Raw genomic sequence first — 20,959 nt, forward strand, 5'->3', positions numbered from 1 at the left:
TAGTGCATAACATTTTTATGAAATAGTTCTGCTTACTGATGTCAAGATAATGATTGTCAACGTTCACACGAACTTACATTTTCCGCACATTAAGTAGTAAATCTATCAACAACCTGAAAGCTACAGCGTTTTGGATGACACGGCCGGACAGTAGATCAAGCCACGCCCCTCGACTGCAAAAAACCCGCTAACAACAAACAAAAGTACCATACTATTATTCTCATTCATGTGCGCTGATGTAAGAGTTTGTTTGTATTAGGTGGTACAGCTAAAAAAACAAAGCTGAACAATGCATTTATTAGACCCCAGAATATATTATTGGATGACATGACTAGAGATGTGAATACCTTATATCTTCTAAATAACTGACATGGTCCATGCACACAGACAGTGTGGTGAAGAAGGCGCAACAGCGCTTCTTCAACCTCGGGAGGCTGAAAAAAAAAGTGGCTTGTCACCAAAAACCCTCACTAACTTTTACAGGTTCCCATTTGAGAGCACCCTCTGTCGGGCTGTATCACTGCCTGGTACTGCAACTCTCCCGAGGGTGGTGCGGTCTGCACAACGCATCACTGTGGGCAAACTACTCCAGGACACCTACAACCCCCGATGTCACAGGAAGGCCATAAAGATCATCAATGACAATAACCACCCGAGCCACTACCTGTTCACCCCGGCGAGGTCAGTACAGGTGCATCAAAGCTGGGACAGAGATAAAATAAAAAAAAACTATCTCAAGGCCATCAGATTGTTAAACAATCACCACTAGCACAGAGATATCATTGGCCACTTTAATAATGCCACTTTAAGAACGTTTACATATCTGCATTACTCATCTCATATGTATATACTGTATCCATCACTATCTATTGCATCTTAGCCACTCTGTCGCTGCTCATCCAGATATGTTATACTTATATATTCTCATCCCATTCCTTTACTAGATTGTATGCATTAGGTTTTGTTGTGGAATTTGTTAGATATCACCTGTTAGATACTGCTGCACTGTCGGATTTAGAAGCACAAACATTTTGCTACACTTGCAATAACATCTGCTATTCCTTTGTATGTGACAAATCAAATAAATTATTTGATTTAACTATTTTATTGTAGCCTGAAATAATAGGTCAGTGAGCTTAAATTTATTGACATCGTGTGAGCCAGAAGATGTCAGTGTTACACAGACAGTGACATTTTAACATCAACATCCTGCTTTTACTGCATAACTTAACCATTGTGAGAAATGCCTTTTACATTCATTGTCTTGCCAACATGAATTTGAACTAAGGCAAAGTCAGTTATGTTGTGCCAGAAATGGTTCTCCAGTCAGCTCTGCTGTGCCCGTACATACAGCCTATGACTGGGCTAGCCCTGATACATGCCTGTTGACTCCTATGCTTTGCGGCGTCTACTTCGGCCACGTATCAGGGCTGGGCTACACTGGTGTCCTAATGTTACACCAGTAGAGGTAGGAGACCGTTCTCACCCATTCAGTCAGTTGTGCTGGGCCTAAACATTATATGGCTGGGCTAGCCTGTATCTGGAAGGTCTGGCCCTGGATGTGGTGACTGGGTGATTTGTTCACTGGTCTGACTCATTGAGATGGGCTGGCTGCTCTGGCTGTTGATGTGGATAGCCTGGGCCTGACCCTTCTGCTCTCTGGTCATCTGATCCAGTATGGGGCCGTGGTCCTGGATGGGTGTCCCTTCGCAATCCATGATAGTTTGCAAGCCCTGCCACACCCGACGAGCGTCAGTGCCGGTATAGTAGGTTTAGATCTTATAACGACACAGGGAGAGACCCAGATGCAGACACAGGAGGCAGATGGTTTGAATCTCTGATATTTATTAGAATACAAGGGGCAGGCAATAGGCAGGTTGAGGAGAGCCAGAAGTTCATAAAATCCAAATTAAACTTTGTCACATGCGCTGAATACATTAACCAGGTCAGAGTCCGAAAGGTACAGGGGGGCAGGCAGGCTCGAGGTCAAGGCAGGCTGAATGGGCAGGCGGGCTCAGTGTCAGGGCAGGCAGAACAGGTTGGAACCGGGAGGGCTAGAAAACAGACTAGGAAAACCAGGAGCACAGAAAAACATGCTGGTAGGCTTGACAAGACAAACTGGGAACAGACAGAGAACACATGTATAAATACTCGGGGGAAAATGGGCGACACCTGGAGGGGGTTGGAGACAAGCACAAAGACAGGTGAAACAGATCAGGGTGGAGTGGAGACAAGCATAAAGACAGGTGAAACAGATCAGGGTGTGACAGATCTTTCTCCTTTATTGACGCTTTGGCTGTTTGATAATTTGTCGGAGGGCGATTTCTTCTTAGTGACCCGCTCCTTGAACATGGCAGCTCTAACCTTTAGCTCAGTGCGGTTGTTGCCTGTAATCCATGGCCTCTGGTTAGGATATGTATGTACGATCACTGTGTGGATTATTTTGTTGATGCACTTATTAATGAAACTGGTGACTGATGTGGTAAACACCTCAATGCTATCGGATGAGACCCCGGAACATATACAAGTCTGTGCTAGCAAAACAGTCCTGTAGCTTAGCAACTGCTTCATTTGACCACTTCCATATTGAGCTGGTACTTCCTGTTTACGTTTTTTGCTTATAAGCAGAAATCAGGAGGATAGAGTTATGGTCAGATTTGCCAAATGGAGAACGATGGAGATCTTTGTATGTTCTCTGTGTGTGACGTAAAGGTAATCTAGAGTTTTTTTCCGCCTTTAGTTGCGCAGGTGACATGCTAGCAGAAATGAGGTATGACTGATTTCAGTTTCCCTGCATTAAAATCCCCGGCCACTAGGAGCGCAGCCGCCGGATGAGCATTTTCTTGTTTGCTTTTGGCCCCATACAGCTTGTTGAGTGCGGTCTTAGTGCCAGCATCGGTTTGTGGTGGTAAATAGACAACTATGAAAAATATAGATTCAAACTCTCTTAGTAAATAATATGGTATACAGCTTTTCTTGAGGTATACAGTTCATCATGAGGTCTAGGATCAGCTCCCCTCCCTCAATCCTAACCTTCTCGGAGCAGGTTAGGAAAATTTACTCTGCAGGTTAGGAGATTTAACGTAGCAGGTTGGGAGAATTAGGATAAGGTTAGTAAAAGGTCAGGGTGTGACAATTTGACAAAACTCCCATCGAGCCATGACCACACTGCATTGCTTTTTTTAAACAATATATCAAGGTTTCAGGACCTTACCGTCCCTTCTCTCGGGTCGTAACTAGTTACCACAGTCAAAGTCATAATAAGCGCCTAATCGACCAATCAGATGAGGGACTGTGATGACGTGTATGGCGGCTTGCGGGAAAAGACCAGTCAGATGAGGGAGTGTGATGACTCGTATGCCGACCGGCTAGCAAGGGCAGACGAGATACATGTATTTCTTTTATCTAGCGATCTATCAATGATTTGGTTATTTATTATCTATAATAAAACCAAACATCCTAAATGCGAAGTGGCAATAAGATGTCTTATTCAAACTCAGCTTACAAGATTTTCATGATATTAGTCATCATGAAGACTCATAGTTACTTGTCTTAAAGTTAGGCATATGCTACCTAATTTCAAAATAGGCCATCACTGTCAATCGTGAACAGTGGACGACCCATCATTCAGGGAAGCAGCATACAATACATTTTTGGACTGAACTTTTTGTGCTGTGCTCACTTGAAAGGTGGTACTGCTTGTGGGCAAATTTTGAGAAGTTGGGAACTCCGACCTGAAGATCACTGACGTCATGATTCAAACTTGTTTTTGTTAGTTCCCAGTTGTCTTGAAAGCACCATAAATCCAGAGAAGGCCAGACTTATGACAAAAATTGCCCACAAGAAGGACCACCGCGCCATCTTCCTATCAAGTGAGCATAGAACAAAAAATGGAGTCTAAAAATAGTATTGTATGCCGCTGCATAAATTATGTAATATTCCAGGGAGATATGTATACTGTAGCTAAGAAAGTAATACTAAGTGTATGTTGTGTAGTGAGCTGTTAGTAGACCACGTGCCTCACCCTAATAATTTGGTCCCTTCATAACTTTCATAACCTACTGTTCTGACTAAGCTGTTAGTAGCCCATGTGGTGGTTCTGTTACTAGCCCATGTGCCTCACCCTAATAATTTGTCCCTTTTCATAACTTAGCCTACTGTTCTGACTTGGTGGTGCACATGTAGCCTATAGCCTGTTTTAAAGAAATGTAATCATTGAATATTGTAAGAGCTTTCACTGTGTGCTTATATATATATGCCTCCTTTATTCATCCTATGGTTCTGACTTGGTTTACAAGGAGAATATTGTAAGAATGGCCCATGTTCTGAATTATGTTGCTGTACATTTCAAAAGTCTGTCCTAGCTCGCTTATTAATGTCATTAAGCCAATGTAGGCTAAATATCCCAAGCAGGGCTAAAGCAACTTCCAGAGAGTGTCCGGCTCTTGGGTTTTGCGGTGGTCACTTATTTGGGTGTCCTCGGCAGAACGTTGTTGCCATAACCAAGTGCTCACATATTGTCCTGGGTTTCACTGTGCAAGAGTAGAGGGGGGGCCGTGGAGTTTTATGAACGTGAAGGCAGACGCATGGTAAATTATGATTTTTTCAATGCTCTGATTGGCCAAAGTGGTCAAGCCTCCGAAGCCCTCCGCAGTGCACACATGTAGCCGATATATACACTGCCTTGAATTTTTTTTTGCCCTCTTTCCGATTTTCTCTATTTTTGACACTGAACGTTATATTAGATAAAGGGAACCCGAGTTTACAAATTAACAGAAAAAAAGTATACATATTTTATTTAATTAACAAAGTTACGCAACACCCAATTCGCCTGTGTTAAAAAGTTTTTCTTGATGTGCATCAGTTCTAGCGTATTAGTCTCCATAATGAATCTAAATCAAAAGGCAGAGAGTGGTACCGTTTACAAGGAATTTATTCCGTCACACGGTAATATGGGGAAAAGGGGCTGGACGTAACCAAAGCAAAGAAAGTAAATCTCAAATCCCCCTCTCCTACCTTACCTGCCTACCCACTACTTATCTTAGCACCACCTGGTGCCCTAACCAAAATACAGGGGGTGGTCCGCCCAGGTCTTACCTAGTGTGCCTAGACATTGAATATACTACAGGTATATGTATGCCCGCGGGCCTCTTGCCGAAGCACTCCCTAGGTGCATTCACACCTTATGGCAAGGTGCTCCATCATACTGGAAAAGGCATTGTTTGTCACCAAACTGTTCCTGGATGGTTGGGAGAAGTTACTCTCGGAGGATGTGTTGGTACCATTCTCTATTCATGGCTGTGTTCTTAGGCAAAATTGTGAGTGAGCCCACTCCCTTGGCTGAGAAGCAACCCCACACATGAATGGTCTCAGGATGCTTTACTGTTGGCATGACACAGGACTGATGGTAGCGCTCACATTGTCTTCTCCGGACAAGCTTTTTTCCAGATGACCCAAACAATCGGAAAGGGGATTCATCAGAGAAAATGACAGTACCCCGGTCCTCAGCAGTCCAATCCCTGTACCTTTTGCAGAATATCAGTCTGTCCCTGATGTTTTTCCTGGAGAGAAGTGGCTTCTTTGCTGCCCTTCTTGACACCAGGCCATCCTCCAAAACTCTTTGCCTCACTGTGCGTGCAGATGCACTCACAGCTGCCTGCTGCCATTCCTGAGCAAGCTCTGTACTGGTGGTGCCCCGGTCCCGCAGCTGAATCAACTTTAGGAGACGGTCCTGGCGCATGCTGGACTTTCTTGGGCGCCATGAAGCCTTCTTCACTCTCCTTGAAGTTCTTGATGATCCGATAAATGGTTGATTTAGGTGCAATCTTACTGGCAGCAATATCCTTGCCTGTGAAGCCCTTTTTGTGCAAAGCAATGATGATGGCACATGTTTCCTTGCAGGTAACCATGATTGACAGAGGAAGAACAATGATTCCAAGCACCACCCTCATTCTGAAGCTTCCAGTCTGTTATTCAAACTCAATCAGCATGACAGAGTGATCTCCAGCCTTGTCCTCGTCAACACTCACACCTGTGTTAACGAGAGAATCACTGACATGATGTCAGCTGGTCCTTTTGCGGCAGGGCTGAAATGCAGTGGAAATGTTTTTTGGGGATTCAGTTCATTTGCATAGCAAAAAGGGACTTTGCAATTAATTGCAATTCATCTGATCACTCTTCATAACATTCTGGAGTATATGCAAATTGCCACCATACAAACTGAGGCAGCAGACTGAAAATGTATATTTGTGTCATTCTCAAAACTTTTGGCCACGACTGTACATTTATTCACTCTGTGATAGGGTTGGATCCTATATGCTACTTTTATTGTCCTGTACATGGTTCAGTGCCTATAATTTAGGCTGTGTGTAGAATGGGGCATAAAGGAAATTACCTCTACTAATACAATTACTACTAGAATATAGCAATAAGGAAAACAGCATACACATGTGGCTTGTGTATTCATTTGCCTATAACTAATCATAATTCCATTATTTTTACATTAAAAAGAGAATACTTCAAAATGAGAAGATCCTGCCATGGAAAAGACTGGGTGGACATAAAGTGGAAAGGAGAGGAAATAACTCACACCATGCAGCAGGACACCTTCAGCTGAGGGGTCTTTGTATTGCAGGTTTGATAGTTATATTTTCAATAATGAATGGTTAGCTGTTGTGACAATTATGTAAAAAAAAAAAAAAAAAATCTTATTTGTTGGTATAGATGGCCAAGGAAGTTGCATAGAACTTCCAACATCCGCTCCCAAATTGATATGGAACCTTCAAAAACACATGGACCAACTGCGAAAAGAAATGGCTGAGGATATACTAAAAATGTCTGGTATGTAATTACATTTAATTCAAAATAAATGTAAATTCTTTATAAATATGTAGTTGTGTGGGACAGCCATATGTTCAGTTCATGCCTATGATTTCAGAGTTCAACAAAGTCAACAACTGCTTAATTTGTGCCACTGATAAAGAACCTGGATGTAGCCCAAAAACAGACTGGGTTAATAACTTTATTTAACATGTTTATAATCTTTTGACAACAGTGACAGCATGTAAGAAAATGTATGATATAACACAATGGATGGCTAATTCGTCATACTGCGTTGATATTATTTATAACGCGTTTGGTTTTGATTGAATGTTTTGCATGCCAACTGAGGATCCATGTGCTGTGCCTAGGAGTGAAGACAAAGGAGTTCAACAGAGTAAAGAACACAAACTGGATGTGCAGTCTTTGTTGTTGAAAATGTATGCTATACCCCATACACACTGAAGAGGCTCTGACAACCAGGGATAAAGAGAAAGTTAGCACTGTGAAATGTTTCATACTTAATTGAAGTGTCTGACATGTTGGAAAAGATGAAAGGTCTACAATTTGTTTAATTTGTCAATATTATATTTTTATTCATTGATTTACTGGCCACCATTACGGTGGTTACATGTTCAGTATATGTATTGACCAGCAAACACACTGCAGCCTACCTCACCCTCTCTCTCTGCTTTAGACAATTAAAAGCATGACTCTCGTACTTTGCCCTTTTCCTTTATGGTTTATATTAACGATGAAATGAGATATTCTCTCTCTCTCTCTCTCTCTCTCTCTCCTATTGTGTACCACTGTTAAATACTGTGCAAAAATATTTTAAAAAATGGGGAAATGAGTACTTAGAACTACCAATTATTGTAGATAAATATTAAAGAAAAGGGTAAACACAACAATGGACTGAACCCCCTAGTTGTCAAACTAATAATAATGTACAACAATATAGAAGATACATGACCAGAGGTTATGCAATATGGGTGTAAATCCACTGCATGCTTCTTAGGTGTGTAATTGACATGACCAAGGAGCTATTGCAAATTTGAAACTATGAAAAATGTACGTTACACTGCGTGATTTTACAGGACACAAACAAGAGTGTGCAATGTGGAAGGGTAGTCAGCGGACATTAGGTCACATGACCAAGGAGCTATTGAAATTCGAAATTTTGAAAAATTCATGGAAAACCAAGTGACATGAAAATGGACAAACTAAAGGGTGTGCAATGTATAGGGCCACAGAGTGGACATTCTGAACCTTGTTTGAAGTCTCTAGGTCACATGACCAAGGAGCTATTGAAATTTGAATGTAAAGTAAGTGTGTACTTTGTTCACGCTCCCTAACTAATTCAACTAAGGAATACAAAACGCTGCTCACATTTCCACGTTTATTAGCTTTGGAAAGCAAATTCGTGTCTAAATCGTGAAAATAATACCTGTGCAATGTTGTGCGCAATTTTTCCAACATCATGACACTTATTTGGAGTCTGTGGCTCAAGTGGTTTGAAAGCGCGAATATCCGTCGAATATCGAACTTGAAACGGTCTTTACCTCGGTGTTAGACCGACGGTGATATTTCATTCACTTAGCGATCTATACAGTATGTGAAGATAGATAGCCTGCCTAAGTTAGTCTGCCCTGTAGCTAGTTAGCTAATAATACATCGTTATTTTTACTTACTTGGATAGATTCTTCCAGCCATGTGGACAATTGGAAACAGGGCTGCAAAGGTTCTCAACCAGAGCGTTTTAGAGGATATTACTATTGAATGTATGTATCAATTTAATAACGAGACCTTCATACAAACTTGCTATGCTGAATTCTTGACGCACGATCGAATTTGCTGCCAGCACACCCACAGGCATTTAATGGGCGGCCTAAATGGCAATTTACCGTAATCTAGTGTACATTCAACGCCATCACACTCCCTCATCGGATTGGTCGCGTATGCGGGCGTTTACGAATTTGTGGCTGTGGTAAGGACCCTTCTCTCGCCTTCGCGAGACGGAGATTGTTCTGTTGCTTTACACCCCTTGAACAATGGGACAGATATTTCACCGGATGTATGAATGTGAAGCATCCGGTTGGCGTTTCCACTAACTATCAAATATGGTGATGCGGGGAAGCCCATTGGCCGGCAGAGGGAAAATAAGGAGCGAGGTGGCTTTTGTCCAACATTCTGCTATTTTTGTCATTGATGGAACATTTGATCTTCATACAGTTCTGTTTCCAAAACTATTACCTGTAACAAACAGACTGGACTGCGTTTTGTAGACTTTACCCCTTTTCCAAAGTAAAAAAAAGAAAGACAAAACGTGTTGTTTGGAAGGAGCGCAAGGGCTAGGTGTTCCCTAACGAAATGATCGAATAAATGTTAAAACAAGCCAATAGGACCTCACTAGCCCGTGCTTGGCTCTGCCTATATCCTTGGTTATTCTGTCGACAATGATTAATTTGCTCCCATTGGAAACGAAAGGTTCTGGTCTGTCTTGGGTCAGTTTAAAAAAACTTTGGTTAAATCCTCCGCATGTGCGCGTTTACTCCTTTAAAAAGTCCTTCCCTTGAAAAACGAGAAGTGGCAAACTGTTTGTCCATCTTGAGACGCCGTAACTAGTAAATATTCTCAAAATAGTCAGAATTAATCAAAGAAAACAACAACAAAAAAAACTAATTCATTGACGTTTTTGTCCAGGTTATCTTTAGTCGTACAATTTTACATCTAAGACGTTTGGAGCAGTATTTCTCAATCGAAAAAACATGGAATGAAAACGATTCGCCTCTCGTTGAATGACAAACACAAACGCCGAAAAATTGTGGTGTGCACGAACAGCAGAAAGAAAACCTTGCCGTTCAAAACAACTGGGAACTCAATCTCCGATTTCCTTGTGTTCAATATAACTGGGAACTCGGAAAAAAACTAGCTCCGACTTGGAAAAACATTTTTTCCTAGTTCCCAGTTGGACTTCGGGCTAGAAGGTCGAGGGTTCGAGACCTGCTCCCTGCCTGTTTCATTACATTAGTGTCAGAAGTGATCGGACCATGTGTAACGGATGTGAAACGCTAGTTTAGTTAGCGGTGGTGCGCGCTAAATAGTGTTTCAATCGGTGACGTCACTTGCTCTGAGACCTTGAAGTAGTGGTTCCCCTTGCTCTGCAAGGGCCGCGGCTTTTGTGGAGCGCGTGTGCTTGACAGGTGTGCGCGTTCCTGTAAAACGTAGTCCCAAATTAGCGCGAGGACGCGCTCTTTGAAAAGAGGGAGAAGTGCAACGACCCTGGGTTTATAAACGCGGATATCAACTGCCGTACGAGCATGCGTGTTTTCAATACAATACACACAAACTGTCCCCAAATGTGTCAAATGGGAAACATGTTTCTAGTAGTTACTACTGTCAAAGTCAAAATGAGCAAAATTGTAATAATTCACGAAAAAAATTGCTTTATGGTCTTAATTGAAGGTTAGGCATAAAGTTAGCAGTGTGGTTAAGGTTAGGTTTAAAATCAGATTCTAAAATGATAAAACGGTAGAAATGGGCGGGGTTTGTGATTTTGTGGCTGTAGAACTAGTGACGACCAGCATGCGGAGCTGGGTTTATCATAGACCAACAAGTGTACGCACACTAATAGCAGTGTTCTTGGATATTGAACCGTTGGCTTTTATACTTGTCGAGTTCTCAGCGCAGCTCAAGCAATTTATCCAACTGTCAACACCTTCAAATGAACATTGGACGTGTACCCGAGACGCGTTGGTTGGGAATTGTGGGGAGGTGCGTGTTCGGGCAGTAGTAGGCAGTAGGCTCCCTGGGGCGGCAGGGTAGCCTAATGGTTAGAGCGTTGGACTAGTAACCGGAAGGTTGCAAATTCATATCCCCGAGCTGACAAAGTACAAATCTGTCGTTCTGCCCCTGAACAGGCAGTTAACCCACTGTTCCTAGGCCGACATTGAAAATAAGAATTTGTTCTTAACTGACTTGCCTAGTTAAATAAAGGAAACATAAAAATAAAGTAGTGCCCTGCGGATTGTGGTCTCAGAGCCGTTCCTCGGAAATGTTCGACCTGCTAACTGGTTGTGCATAACTACAACCAGTTAGCAAGTCAGAATTGTCAGTCTCCTAGTTCCGACTGGTATTTCAACGCAGCATGTGGCAATGGGACGCCGGGCTATCGCGTCTGTGGACTATGTATGAGTGTGCTTAAAATCTCAGGCATGCGCAGCAGTGAGCCACTGATCGTAATACGCTCTGATTGGTACAATTTTCCTATTTCCCACCGTTGTTGTCTAGCAAACAACTGTTTTTGTAGTCCACTGTCACGTAATTGTTTGAAATTTAGTTCAGGTTCTTGTTTAATTGTAGGCGAATCTTTATTATAGGCGACATGACGTCTGCTCTCTAAGGTCAACTTGAAGAATGTTGGACAACCTTTTACAAGAGACATGCAGTCGGTTAGTAGCCATTTTATATGTCATAACTGTGTTTGAGGTTCTCGTACAGTACACTATGGTTATTAACAGATTAACATATGAATAAAAAATACTTCACCGCTTCATAGCGCATCAGTAGTTGGCTGGATGCAAACTCAAAGGCACACGGGATTTATTTGAATCCTTTCAGGACTTTAACCCCCGCAGAGTAGGGTGAAGTTGCCTCTAGACTCTGATCTTGGGTCAGTTTTGCATGTCCCCCACTGATGTTTAAGGTTGGGGGAGGGGAACTGATCCTCTATCTGCGCATCCCACAGTTACAAACTAGCCCGATAGAGAATTCTATTACATAATGATTTGGCTGTTCATTATGCAGAGTAGTAAGTTAGTTTGATACTTTGTGACCTTGCACAGCCTGCAGGTAGGCCAAAACATTCGTTGGAGAAGTTCTGTTAGGTAATCATAATAGAATATGGGCAAATAGCAGTGTTTTATGTAAATGCCCTTAAGAAAAAATATTGCAGTCAGAATGCGGTATAACTGCAGTATCCTGCAATTACTGCATCCCAAATACCACAGGCGACTGGTTACTGAAGCTTCAAAGGGGTGATTATAATATTTTTCAACTTGCTCTATTTCACTTAAAAATCCCAAGCAGTGTTGGATACTGCTAAAAATCAAAATGTTGATTAAAAAAGGTTGAATGTTTAACACTCGAGTCAAGTGGAGTGGTGAGTGTATGTACAAATAGCCCATTGTCATTTAATTGACATTAACTAACCAACATATCCTTAAACTTTAGCCCCGTGTTATATATATATATATATATATATATATAAATAAATAAATGTAACCTTTTAACTAGGCAAGTCAATAAAGAACTAATTCTTATTTACAATGATGGCCGACCAAGAGGCAAAAGGCCTGATGCAGCGACGTGGCTGGGATCAAAAAGAAACACGTAGGACTGGAACACTGCAATGCTGTTTTAGTTGTTCTTCCACCCCTTTCTCCCCTACACCCTCCCCTTTCTCCCCCCACACCCTCCCCTTTCTCTGGATTTTGCATTTGATCATACTCCCCTTCCTGTATCACCTACAGGTGCTTTAACAAGGTAAACAGTGCCTTCGTAAACTAATCAGACCCCTTGACTTTCCACATTTTGTTAGGTTACAACCTTGTTCTAAAATGGATTAAATTGAGGCCAAAGAGTTTAATCTTGGTTTCATCAAATCAGATAATCTTGTTACTCATGGTCAGAGTCTTTAGGTGCCTTTCTGTCATGTGCCTTTTCCTGAAGAGTGGCTTCTGTCTGGCCAGTCTACCATAAATGCCTGATTGGTGGAGTGCTGCCTTCTCCCATCTCCACATAGGAACTCCAGAGCTCTGTCAGAGTGACCATCGGGTTCTTGGTTACCTCCCTGACCAAGGCCCTTCTCCCCCAATTGCTTAGTTTGGCTGGGCGGCCAGGTCTAGGAAGAGTCTTGCTGGTTCAAAACTTCTTCCATTTAAGAATGATGGAGGCCACTGTGTTTTTGGGACCTTCAATGCTGCAGAAATGTTTTGGTACCCTTCCCCAGATCTGTGCCTCGACACAATCCTGTTTCGGAGCTCTATTGACTATTCCTTTGACTTGTTTTTTTATCTGACATGCACCCGTGGGACCTTTTATATAGACAGGTGTGTGCCTTTCCAAATCATGTCCAATCAAGTTCTAGAAACATCTCAAGGAGGATCAATGGAAACAGGATGTACCTGAGCTCAATTTCAAGTCTCATAGCAAAGGGTCTGAATACATATGAGGTATTGTGAGTAGATTGCTGAGGAAATTATTTTGTTTAATCCATTTTAGAATAAGGCTGTAACATAACAAAATGTAGAAAAAGTCAAGGGGTCTGAATACTTTCCAAAGGCACTGTATACACAGTATAACGCAGTACAAGTATTACAACTTTCCCTTATGACGTTTTTCTCCCAGCAGAATCATCCTATGATGAAGAGTATGACAGTCGTGGTGGTGGGTGGAGGTGTGGTTGGCTTCTCCACAGCTGTGTGCATCGCTGAGGCCCTCCCCTACTGCTCTGTGACCCTCATAGCTGACAGGTTTACCCCAGACACCACCAGCGACGTGGCTGCTGGGATCCTGATTTGCTCACCGTTCCCAGGTGAGGCATGAGCATCTCTTTATCCAGTGAATTAAGTTCATTAACAGTCATTATTTTTTTCCCTCCCTCCCTCTCTCTGTCCCTCCCCCCCCCTCCCTCTGTCCCTCTCCCCCCCTCCCTCTGTCCCTCTCCCCCCCTTCCCTCTGTCCCTCTCCCCCTCTTCCCTCTGTCCCTCTCCCCCCTTCCCCTCTGTCCCTCTCCCCCCTTCCCCTCTGTCCCTCTCCCCCCTTCCCCTCTGTCCCTCTCCCCCCCTTCCCTCTGTCCCTCTCCCCCCCTTCCCTCTGTCCCTCTCCCCCCCTTCCCTCTGTCCCTCTCCCCCCCTTCCCTCTGTCCCTTCCCACCTTTCCCTCTGCCTTCCTCTCCCTCTCTCCCTCCATTCCTCCCTCCCATTCCCTCCCTTTCTCCCATTCCCTCCCTTTCTGCCTCCCATTCCTCTCTCCAATTCCCTCCCTCCATTCCTCTCTCTCCCTTTCCTCCTCTCCCTTCCTCTCCCTTCCTTCCTCCATTAATTCCTCTCCATCCATTCCTCACTCCCTCCAATTCCCCTCTCGCTCCCCCCCTCCATTCCTCTCGCTCCCCCCCTCCATTCCTCTCGCTCCCCCCCTCCATTCCTCTCGCTCCCCCCTCCATTCCTCTCGCTCCCTCCCTCCATTCCTCTCGCTCCATCCCTCTCTCCCTCCATTCCTCCCTCCCTCGCTCCTCTCGCTCCCTCCATCTCTCACACCCTCCCTCCCTCCCGCTCCCCCCCTCCATTCCCCCCCTCCATTCCTCCATCTCTCACACCCACCCTCCCGCTCCCCCCATCTCTCACACCCACCCTCCCGCTCCCCCCTTACATTCCTCTCGCTCCCCCCCTCCATTCCTCTCGCTCCCCCCCTCCATTCCTCTCGCTCCCCCCCTCCATTCCTCTCGCTCCCTCCCTCCATTCCTCTCGCTCCCTCCCTCCATTCCTCTCGCTCCCTCCCACTCCCCTCCCACCCCTCTCGCTCCCTCCTTTCCTCTCACTCCCTCCCTCCATTCCTCTCGCTCCCTCCTTCCCTTCCTCTCTCTCCCCCTCCATTCCTCCCTCTCTCCCCCCTCCATTCCTCCCTCTCTCCCCCCTCCATTCCTCCCTCTCTCCCCCCTCCATTCCTCCCTCTCCCCCCTCCATTCCTCCCTTTCTCCCCCTCCATTCCTCCCTTTCTCCCCCTCCATTCCTCCCTTTCTCCCCCTCCATTCCTCCCTTTCCCTCTCTCTCCCCCTCCATTCCTCCCTCTCTCCCACCTCCATTCCTCCCTCTCTCCCCCCTCCATTCCTCCCTCTCTCCCCCTTCCATTCCTCCCTCTCTCCCCCTCTATTCCTCCCTTTCTCCCCCTCCATTCCTCCCTTCCCCTCTCCCACTCCCTTCCCCTCTCCCACTCCCTCCATTCCTCCCTCTCTCCCCCCTCCATTCCTCCCTCTCTCCCCCTCCATTCCTCCCTTTCTCCCCCTCCATTCCTCCCTTCCCCTCTCCCACTCCCTTCCCCTCTCCCACTCCCTCCATTCCTCCCTCTCTCCCTCCATTCCTCCCTCTCTCCCCCTCCATTCCTCCCTCTCTCCCTCCATTCCTCCCTCTCTCTCCCTCCATTCCTCCCTCTCTCTCCCTCCATTCCTCCCTCTCTCTCCCTCCATTCCTCCCTCTCTCCCCCTCTATTCCTCCCTTTCTCCCCCTCCATTCCTCCCTTCCCCTCCCTTCCCCTCTCCCACTCCCTCCATTCCTCCCTCTCTCCCCCTCCATTCCTCCCTTTCTCCCCCTCCATTCCTCCCTTTCTCCCCCTCCATTCCTCCCTTTCTCCCCCTCCATTCCTCCCTTCCCCTCTCCCACTCCCTCCATTCCTCCCTCTCTCTCCCTCCATTCCTCCCTCTCTCTCCCTCCATTCCTCCCTCTCTCCCTCCATTCCTCCCTCTCTCTCCCTCCATTCCTCCCTCTCTCCCTCCATTCCTCCCTCTCTCCCCCTCCATTCCCCTCTCCATTCCCCTCTCCCACTCCCTCCATTCCCCTCTCCCACTCTACATCCCACTTTCCCCCCAGATATCCCTCTGGAACAGCAGCAGAGGTGGTTCAAGGAGACGATTGATCACCTGCTGGCTATTGCCCAATCAGAACAGGCATCAGAGGCTGGGGTGTTGCTCAGCTCAGGGTAAGGATCCTCAACCATAAAGGAATGGATGCTGTATAGTGCACCATTTTTGACCGGAGCCAGAAGAGAAGTGCACTATAGGGAATAGGGTGCCATATGAAACACAAGTTACAGCCAGTTCAATAGTTCTCTGACATTTATTCATAAGTTCTACTGGTTGAAAATGCTCACCACTGTGAAGGGGTTTGGTTATAACTGGTATTGATAATATATGTTTTAGATGGCAAATATACAAGGAGCTCCCTGTGGATAAGGTGCCATTCTGGTCTGCATTTGTGCTGGGTTTCCGAATCATGACAGACCGTGAACTGAAACGGTTTCCTGATCACAAGTTTGGCCAGGCGTTCACCACAGTGAAATGTGAATGTTCCAACTACCTGCCATGGATGGAGAAGAGGTAAATTCTTGGTCTTAGCTTGTTTTTACTTCTATACTAGTCATATGTTAATCTATTAACGGTTTTACTGTATCAAAAACATTAACAGCTACTCTATGTACTTCCTGAATTAAAATATAGATGGCTTTTGCTTTTTTTCTCCGTTTCAAATCTTTTATGAGTGACTTTAAAAAGTGTTGTTTTAGGTTTAGAAAAGCAGGAGGCCAGGTTGTGAAGCAGAAAGTAAACGACCTCGAGGAACTAAGCAGCCAGGGATACGACGTCATCGTCAACTGCTCCGGTCTGGGCGCCAAGTCTCTAGTAGGGGACTCTCAGGTCTTCCCTGTCAGGGGGCAGGTCCTCAAAGTGTGTATACACACACACCTAAGAGAGCTTGTAAATAAGCATTTCATTGTGCTGTATATGACCATAAACATCCATATGATTTGAAGGTCCAGGCCCCTTGGCTCCAACACTTCATCCGGGATGGGGAAGGGCAGTCATATATCTACCCAGGGATGCACAGCGTGACAGTGGGTGGCACCAGGCAAGTTTATTAGAAAACAGAATTGCGTCATGAAATAAGATGCTCTTTACCTGAGGAATACTCTGGAATAAACACATTACATAATGATAATGTAGAAAGTGGGATGCACGAATTACCACAAAACATCACATGTTCACTACAAGTTCAGTCTGTATGCTCTGTAGAAGAGAGACTTATCTTTTTGTGCGGCTGATTGGCTCTGTAGGCAGGTGGACGACTGGCGCCTGGAGGTTGACCCAAAGGACAGCCAGGACATCCTGGAGTGCTGTAGCAGCCTGGAGCCGTCCCTGAGCAGGGCCAGGGTCCTGGGGGAGTCTGTGGGGCTGAGACCCAGTAGGAAGAACGTCCGGGTGGAGAGAGAGATTGTCCTCCTGGGGAACCGACAAGTACCGGTGGTGCATAACTACGGCCATGGGGGCTGGGGGGTCACTCTGAGCTGGGGCACAGCCCTGGAAGCACTGGGGCTGGTCAGGAAGTGTCTCCATGAGAGGCCCCCCAGGGCCAGGCTGTGAACACTACACAGATACTCTGCCATATAAATAATTTCTGAATAACTTTGATATAATTACTTGATCTGCACTGTTTTTTCACACAATTAATGATACCTGCTGCCATTGCACATTAATGAAATTAAAGAAAGCAATGCAATTTTGCTCACTTGATATGATGCAAATTATTTTATGAAATCTCCACAGTGAAAAGGTTATTTTAATTGTCATCTGAATGTTATGGAAGATACCAAGATGAATGACATTGACTTTTCCATTTGAGAAAAAGTGGCAAAACCCCAGAGAGAAGGATATTTCAGACAATAAATTGTTAATGGCTGAGGTAGAATAGTTCAAGGTACAGGGACTTGACATTTCACTAAGTATTGTCTTATGTTCAGATTTAATCAATTCTAACTTTACAGAAAAATAAAAATCAAAGACATTGTTTTTTGCATTGCTTTAATGACACTCAAATCTTAATAAAACAAATTCTGTCGTCCTCAGTCAAAGTATTAACATAACTTACTGCTTGGCAATGTTCATACTAGTTTAGAATCAAACAGGGTTAAAGGTGAAATATGATAGGAAACCCAGTAAGCCCCAGTAAGATCTATTTTTGTCAGTTATCAGTCTGTGAACCTCCAGCTGTGGTCCTCGACATCACCGGTCATTCTTAGTACTACCATAGTACTGTATATGTGGTGAGAGCCCATTTATCTTGTCAGATATCTCCAGTCTTTCCTCCAGGATGGATCCCGACCTGACAGGTGTAGTTTTCCTTCCCACAGCAGACTGAGTCCTGTCGGCTTCAGACTAAGGAGGAGTGTCTGCACGGTCAGTCTGAGGTGCAGGGCTGGGTTGCTGCTTGTGTCATAACTATATACATTCTCCAAAGAGGTGCTGTCTAAAGACTAGTGTTCAGAGGCACGGTCCTAGTCACTTGTCATTGCTGGGGGGGTGATGATACACATGGGTTTGGGTTTGACAGGGAAGGCTTGGCAAAACAATGCTTGGGCCTACATCCCCGCGATGGAGGGGATATTAAGGTGTGTTAACCTGGGAACTTCTATGTTCAACTAACATACAAGACATAACACTACAAGGTGTGTTGAGCAGTGGTTGTGAGGGTGGGTAGGGTCCTTCTGAGTGTCTTGGTAGGTGCGGTAGAGCCTCTTGTGTAGGTTCTCCCTGCACCCCGGCCTTGGACGTGGTGGTATGAGCTGGCTCTGGGTCTTCCAGGGTGTGTTCAGTGGTGTGGAGGCTCAGGTCTGAGTGGAGCTCCCCCAGGGAGAGGCAAGGCCGCAGCAGCCCCAGGACTGTGGGACTAGGCCTACCTCCCAGCCACAGCTCCTCACAGCTCCAGCTCCTCAGCAGCAGCGTGGCTATATTGATGTCTCTGTGATGGCTCTGGCCCCACTCTGGTCTCAGGTTGTAGCTGGTCATGGGGACTATTAGAGATGGTAAGGTAGAGGCCTGGTTCTCTGATCTGGTCTGTAGGGTGGTTTTGCTGGTGTGAGTCAGGGGGAGGCTGAAGGGGAGGCTGGGGTTCTCTGGTGAAGGGAGGTGACTGGACTCACAACCTGACGAGGACCTGCTCATGGAAGATGTCTTCTTGCCCCTCCCTCCTGAAACAAACAGGCATTGTTAATGGATTAGTATGCCGGCCTTTTCAGAGGAGCTGAAATACATGGATGGAAACAGAACTGTAAAAAAAAAAAAAAGCATTTCTTGTATTGTGAAAGCTAACGGGAATATGAAGCATATTGTGCAGTAGAGATGACTGATGAGGGAAATAAGCAGGCAGACCCGTCTAGTAAACCACAGAGTAGTTTATTCCATTCTCGGGCTCTCACTATGCCAGTGGCACACTTTAGAACTGTTCAAAGACCGGTTATGTCCCAAATGGCGCCCCATTCCCCAATGTAGTAATCGCACCATGTAGTGCACTACTGGTCTTGATTAAAAGCAGTGTACTACATATGGAATAGGGTGCCATTTGGGACAGACAGATATACCAGTATAACTCCTAGCATCAGAAGAGCTATGGGAAGATCGCCCTGAGCTGTATGTAACACTGATTTTAAGGTATCGTCAGCTATAACACACAGCTTATCTTATAAACATTAGTCTTTCCCCCAGTCACAACTATGTCTTTTGATGTGCCCACAATTATTGTACAAAAATGTTGCGGCACCATTTTAACCAGTAAATATATATATATATATATATTTTTTTTCCCCCTTTGTCTCCCCAATTTCGTGATATGCAATTGGTAGTTAGTCTTGTCCCATCGTTGTAACTCCTGTACAGACTTGGGAGAGGCAAAGGTTGAAAGCCTTGTGTCCTCTGAAACACGACCCTGCCAAGTCCCACTGCTCGCTTAACCCGGAAGCCAGCTGCACCCGGCCAAACCCTCCCCTAACCCGGACGATGCTTGGCCAATTGTGTGCCGCCTCATCATGGGTCTCCCGGTCACGTCCGGCTGCGACACAGCCCACGATCTTTAATTGAACCATTTACTAACTCTGAATCTTGCATTAAGCATGTCTGTCTTTATGCAACATCATATTGTTCTACATTACATGGTTCTGAACTAGAAAAATATACACACAAAAGCAGCACATCTTGAGAAATATCAGGTGTGGAAAGTCCTCTTCATAAACTCTCCACCAGGGCTGATGACATTCACAACAGCCTTCATATATCATCACTGACTAAAAGACTAAAACCAAAGCAAATAACCACAATAAGAAAGGTACAATTATCAAATAAAGCTTCCATAGTAAATATATGTAAGTAGTACTGAAGTCTTTTTTTTTTTTTTTACTACAGCAGTCATCATTTTCAGCCAATGCAAAGACAGATCTATTCCTGTGTAGGTCCAGAAACAGCTCTACAGAACACATTGTACAGGTCTCTGGAGATAGTGGAGTGAGTGAGTGAGTGAGTGAGTGTAGGAGCATGACAGTTAGATCTCCTCTCCCTTCTACACAGGCAGAGCTAGATCGATACCCTCTCATCAGTTCTACTCCGTTCTGGTTGAATGAAAAAAGAGCCAGAAGAAAAATTGTCTAAGAAAATAGTCTCCGAGTAGAAGTGCTGATCTAGGATCTGGTCCTCCCTGCTGTGTATTAAATCGGATAAAAAACGTCAAAACTGATCCAATATCAGCAGTCCTATCCGGAGACACTGAATACAGGCCCAGATGACTAAAGATGCCTGCAGATGGAGGGCAGTAGAGTATAGAGTTGATGAGAAGAGCACTGTCTGATGATAAGAGAGTCCTTTACTCCCACGGTGCAGAGAAACAACAGAAAGTCACATTGAAAAAAAATTAGCTATAGCCAAGTCGCTCTCTCAGGGGCCTTAGAACTCAGTTTGGAATGCTCAAGCTATGAGTGAAGAATGGAGCCCATGGCATTCCTTAGAGGATGAAGAGGTTGTAGAAGACTCATGGTAGCCCTTAGAGGATGAAGAGGCTGGAGAAGACTCATGGCAGCAAGAAGTGGATGAAGATGGGAAAGAGGAGAGTCAGAGTCGAGTCAGGCTGTCGTTACCATTCTCCAGGTTCTCATTGCTCTCATAACAGCCAGAGTCTCGTGGGAAGTCCCCCAGTAGGCCGCTACGGTCCAGTAACAGCTTCTCCTGAGAACCCTGGTCGCTGCTACCTGTAGGATACAACACCCCCAGCAGAGGGACATCCGTCATACAACAAATTGTGTTTGTGGGGGTATGTGTGGGGGCATGTGTGGGGTTGTGTGTACTAACCATCGTACTCCTGAATTAGCTCCACAGCGGTGAGCAGCACAGCTCTGTGTTGAGGGTCTCTGATGTTGAGCTCATCTAGATCTTCCTCTTCTAGAAGCTTCAAGGTGTCCAGGTCCTCATAGCCGTTAAACAGGAAGGTAGGCAGGTGCTCCTGGGGGAGGGGTGAGAAGGACAGAGGGGTGACAGGGTAGGCTTTGGTCACGT

General features: G+C 45.1%; 2 protein-coding genes across 7 annotated transcripts in view; one reads left to right on the forward strand and one right to left on the reverse strand.

The window, feature by feature from the left end:
* Positions 1 to 10,368: 10,368 nt before the first annotated feature.
* On the forward strand, positions 10,369 to 17,490 carry ddo (D-aspartate oxidase). 4 transcript variants are annotated; one of them, XM_090221296.1, is made up of 7 exons: positions 10,369 to 10,593; positions 13,231 to 13,414; positions 15,465 to 15,573; positions 15,794 to 15,970; positions 16,156 to 16,315; positions 16,402 to 16,500; positions 16,706 to 17,490. In XM_090221296.1, the coding sequence occupies exons 1-7, from the start codon at positions 10,405 to 10,407 to the stop codon at positions 17,006 to 17,008; spliced, it is 1,221 nt and encodes a 406-aa protein (XP_090077422.1). In that variant the 5' UTR covers positions 10,369 to 10,404; the 3' UTR covers positions 17,009 to 17,490. The 4 variants fall into 4 exon arrangements, with proteins under 4 accessions (XP_090077422.1, XP_090077425.1, XP_090077424.1 ...); XM_090221299.1 differs by lacking the exon at positions 10,369 to 10,593 and adding an exon at positions 10,983 to 11,069 and having other exon boundaries at positions 13,230 to 13,414; XM_090221298.1 differs by lacking the exon at positions 10,369 to 10,593 and adding an exon at positions 11,016 to 11,270.
* Positions 17,429 to 20,959, reverse strand: part of sash1b (SAM and SH3 domain containing 1b) — a 116,922-nt gene continuing 113,391 nt past the window's right edge. For all 3 annotated transcript variants that reach the window (XM_021585319.3, XM_021585321.3, XM_021585320.3), the window contains 3 exons: positions 20,756 to 20,906; positions 20,545 to 20,655; positions 17,429 to 18,612 (listed from right to left, as the gene is read on the reverse strand). In XM_021585319.3, coding sequence (XP_021440994.3) covers positions 18,029 to 18,612; positions 20,545 to 20,655; positions 20,756 to 20,906 — 846 coding nt within the window. In that variant the 3' untranslated portion in view covers positions 17,429 to 18,028. The remainder of the gene's footprint in view (positions 18,613 to 20,544; positions 20,656 to 20,755; positions 20,907 to 20,959) is intronic.

This window comes from Oncorhynchus mykiss, chromosome 25 (assembly GCF_057628025.1).
Source record: "Oncorhynchus mykiss isolate SJ-2025 chromosome 25, ASM5762802v1, whole genome shotgun sequence".
NCBI classification, from domain to species: Eukaryota; Metazoa; Chordata; class Actinopteri; order Salmoniformes; family Salmonidae; genus Oncorhynchus; species Oncorhynchus mykiss.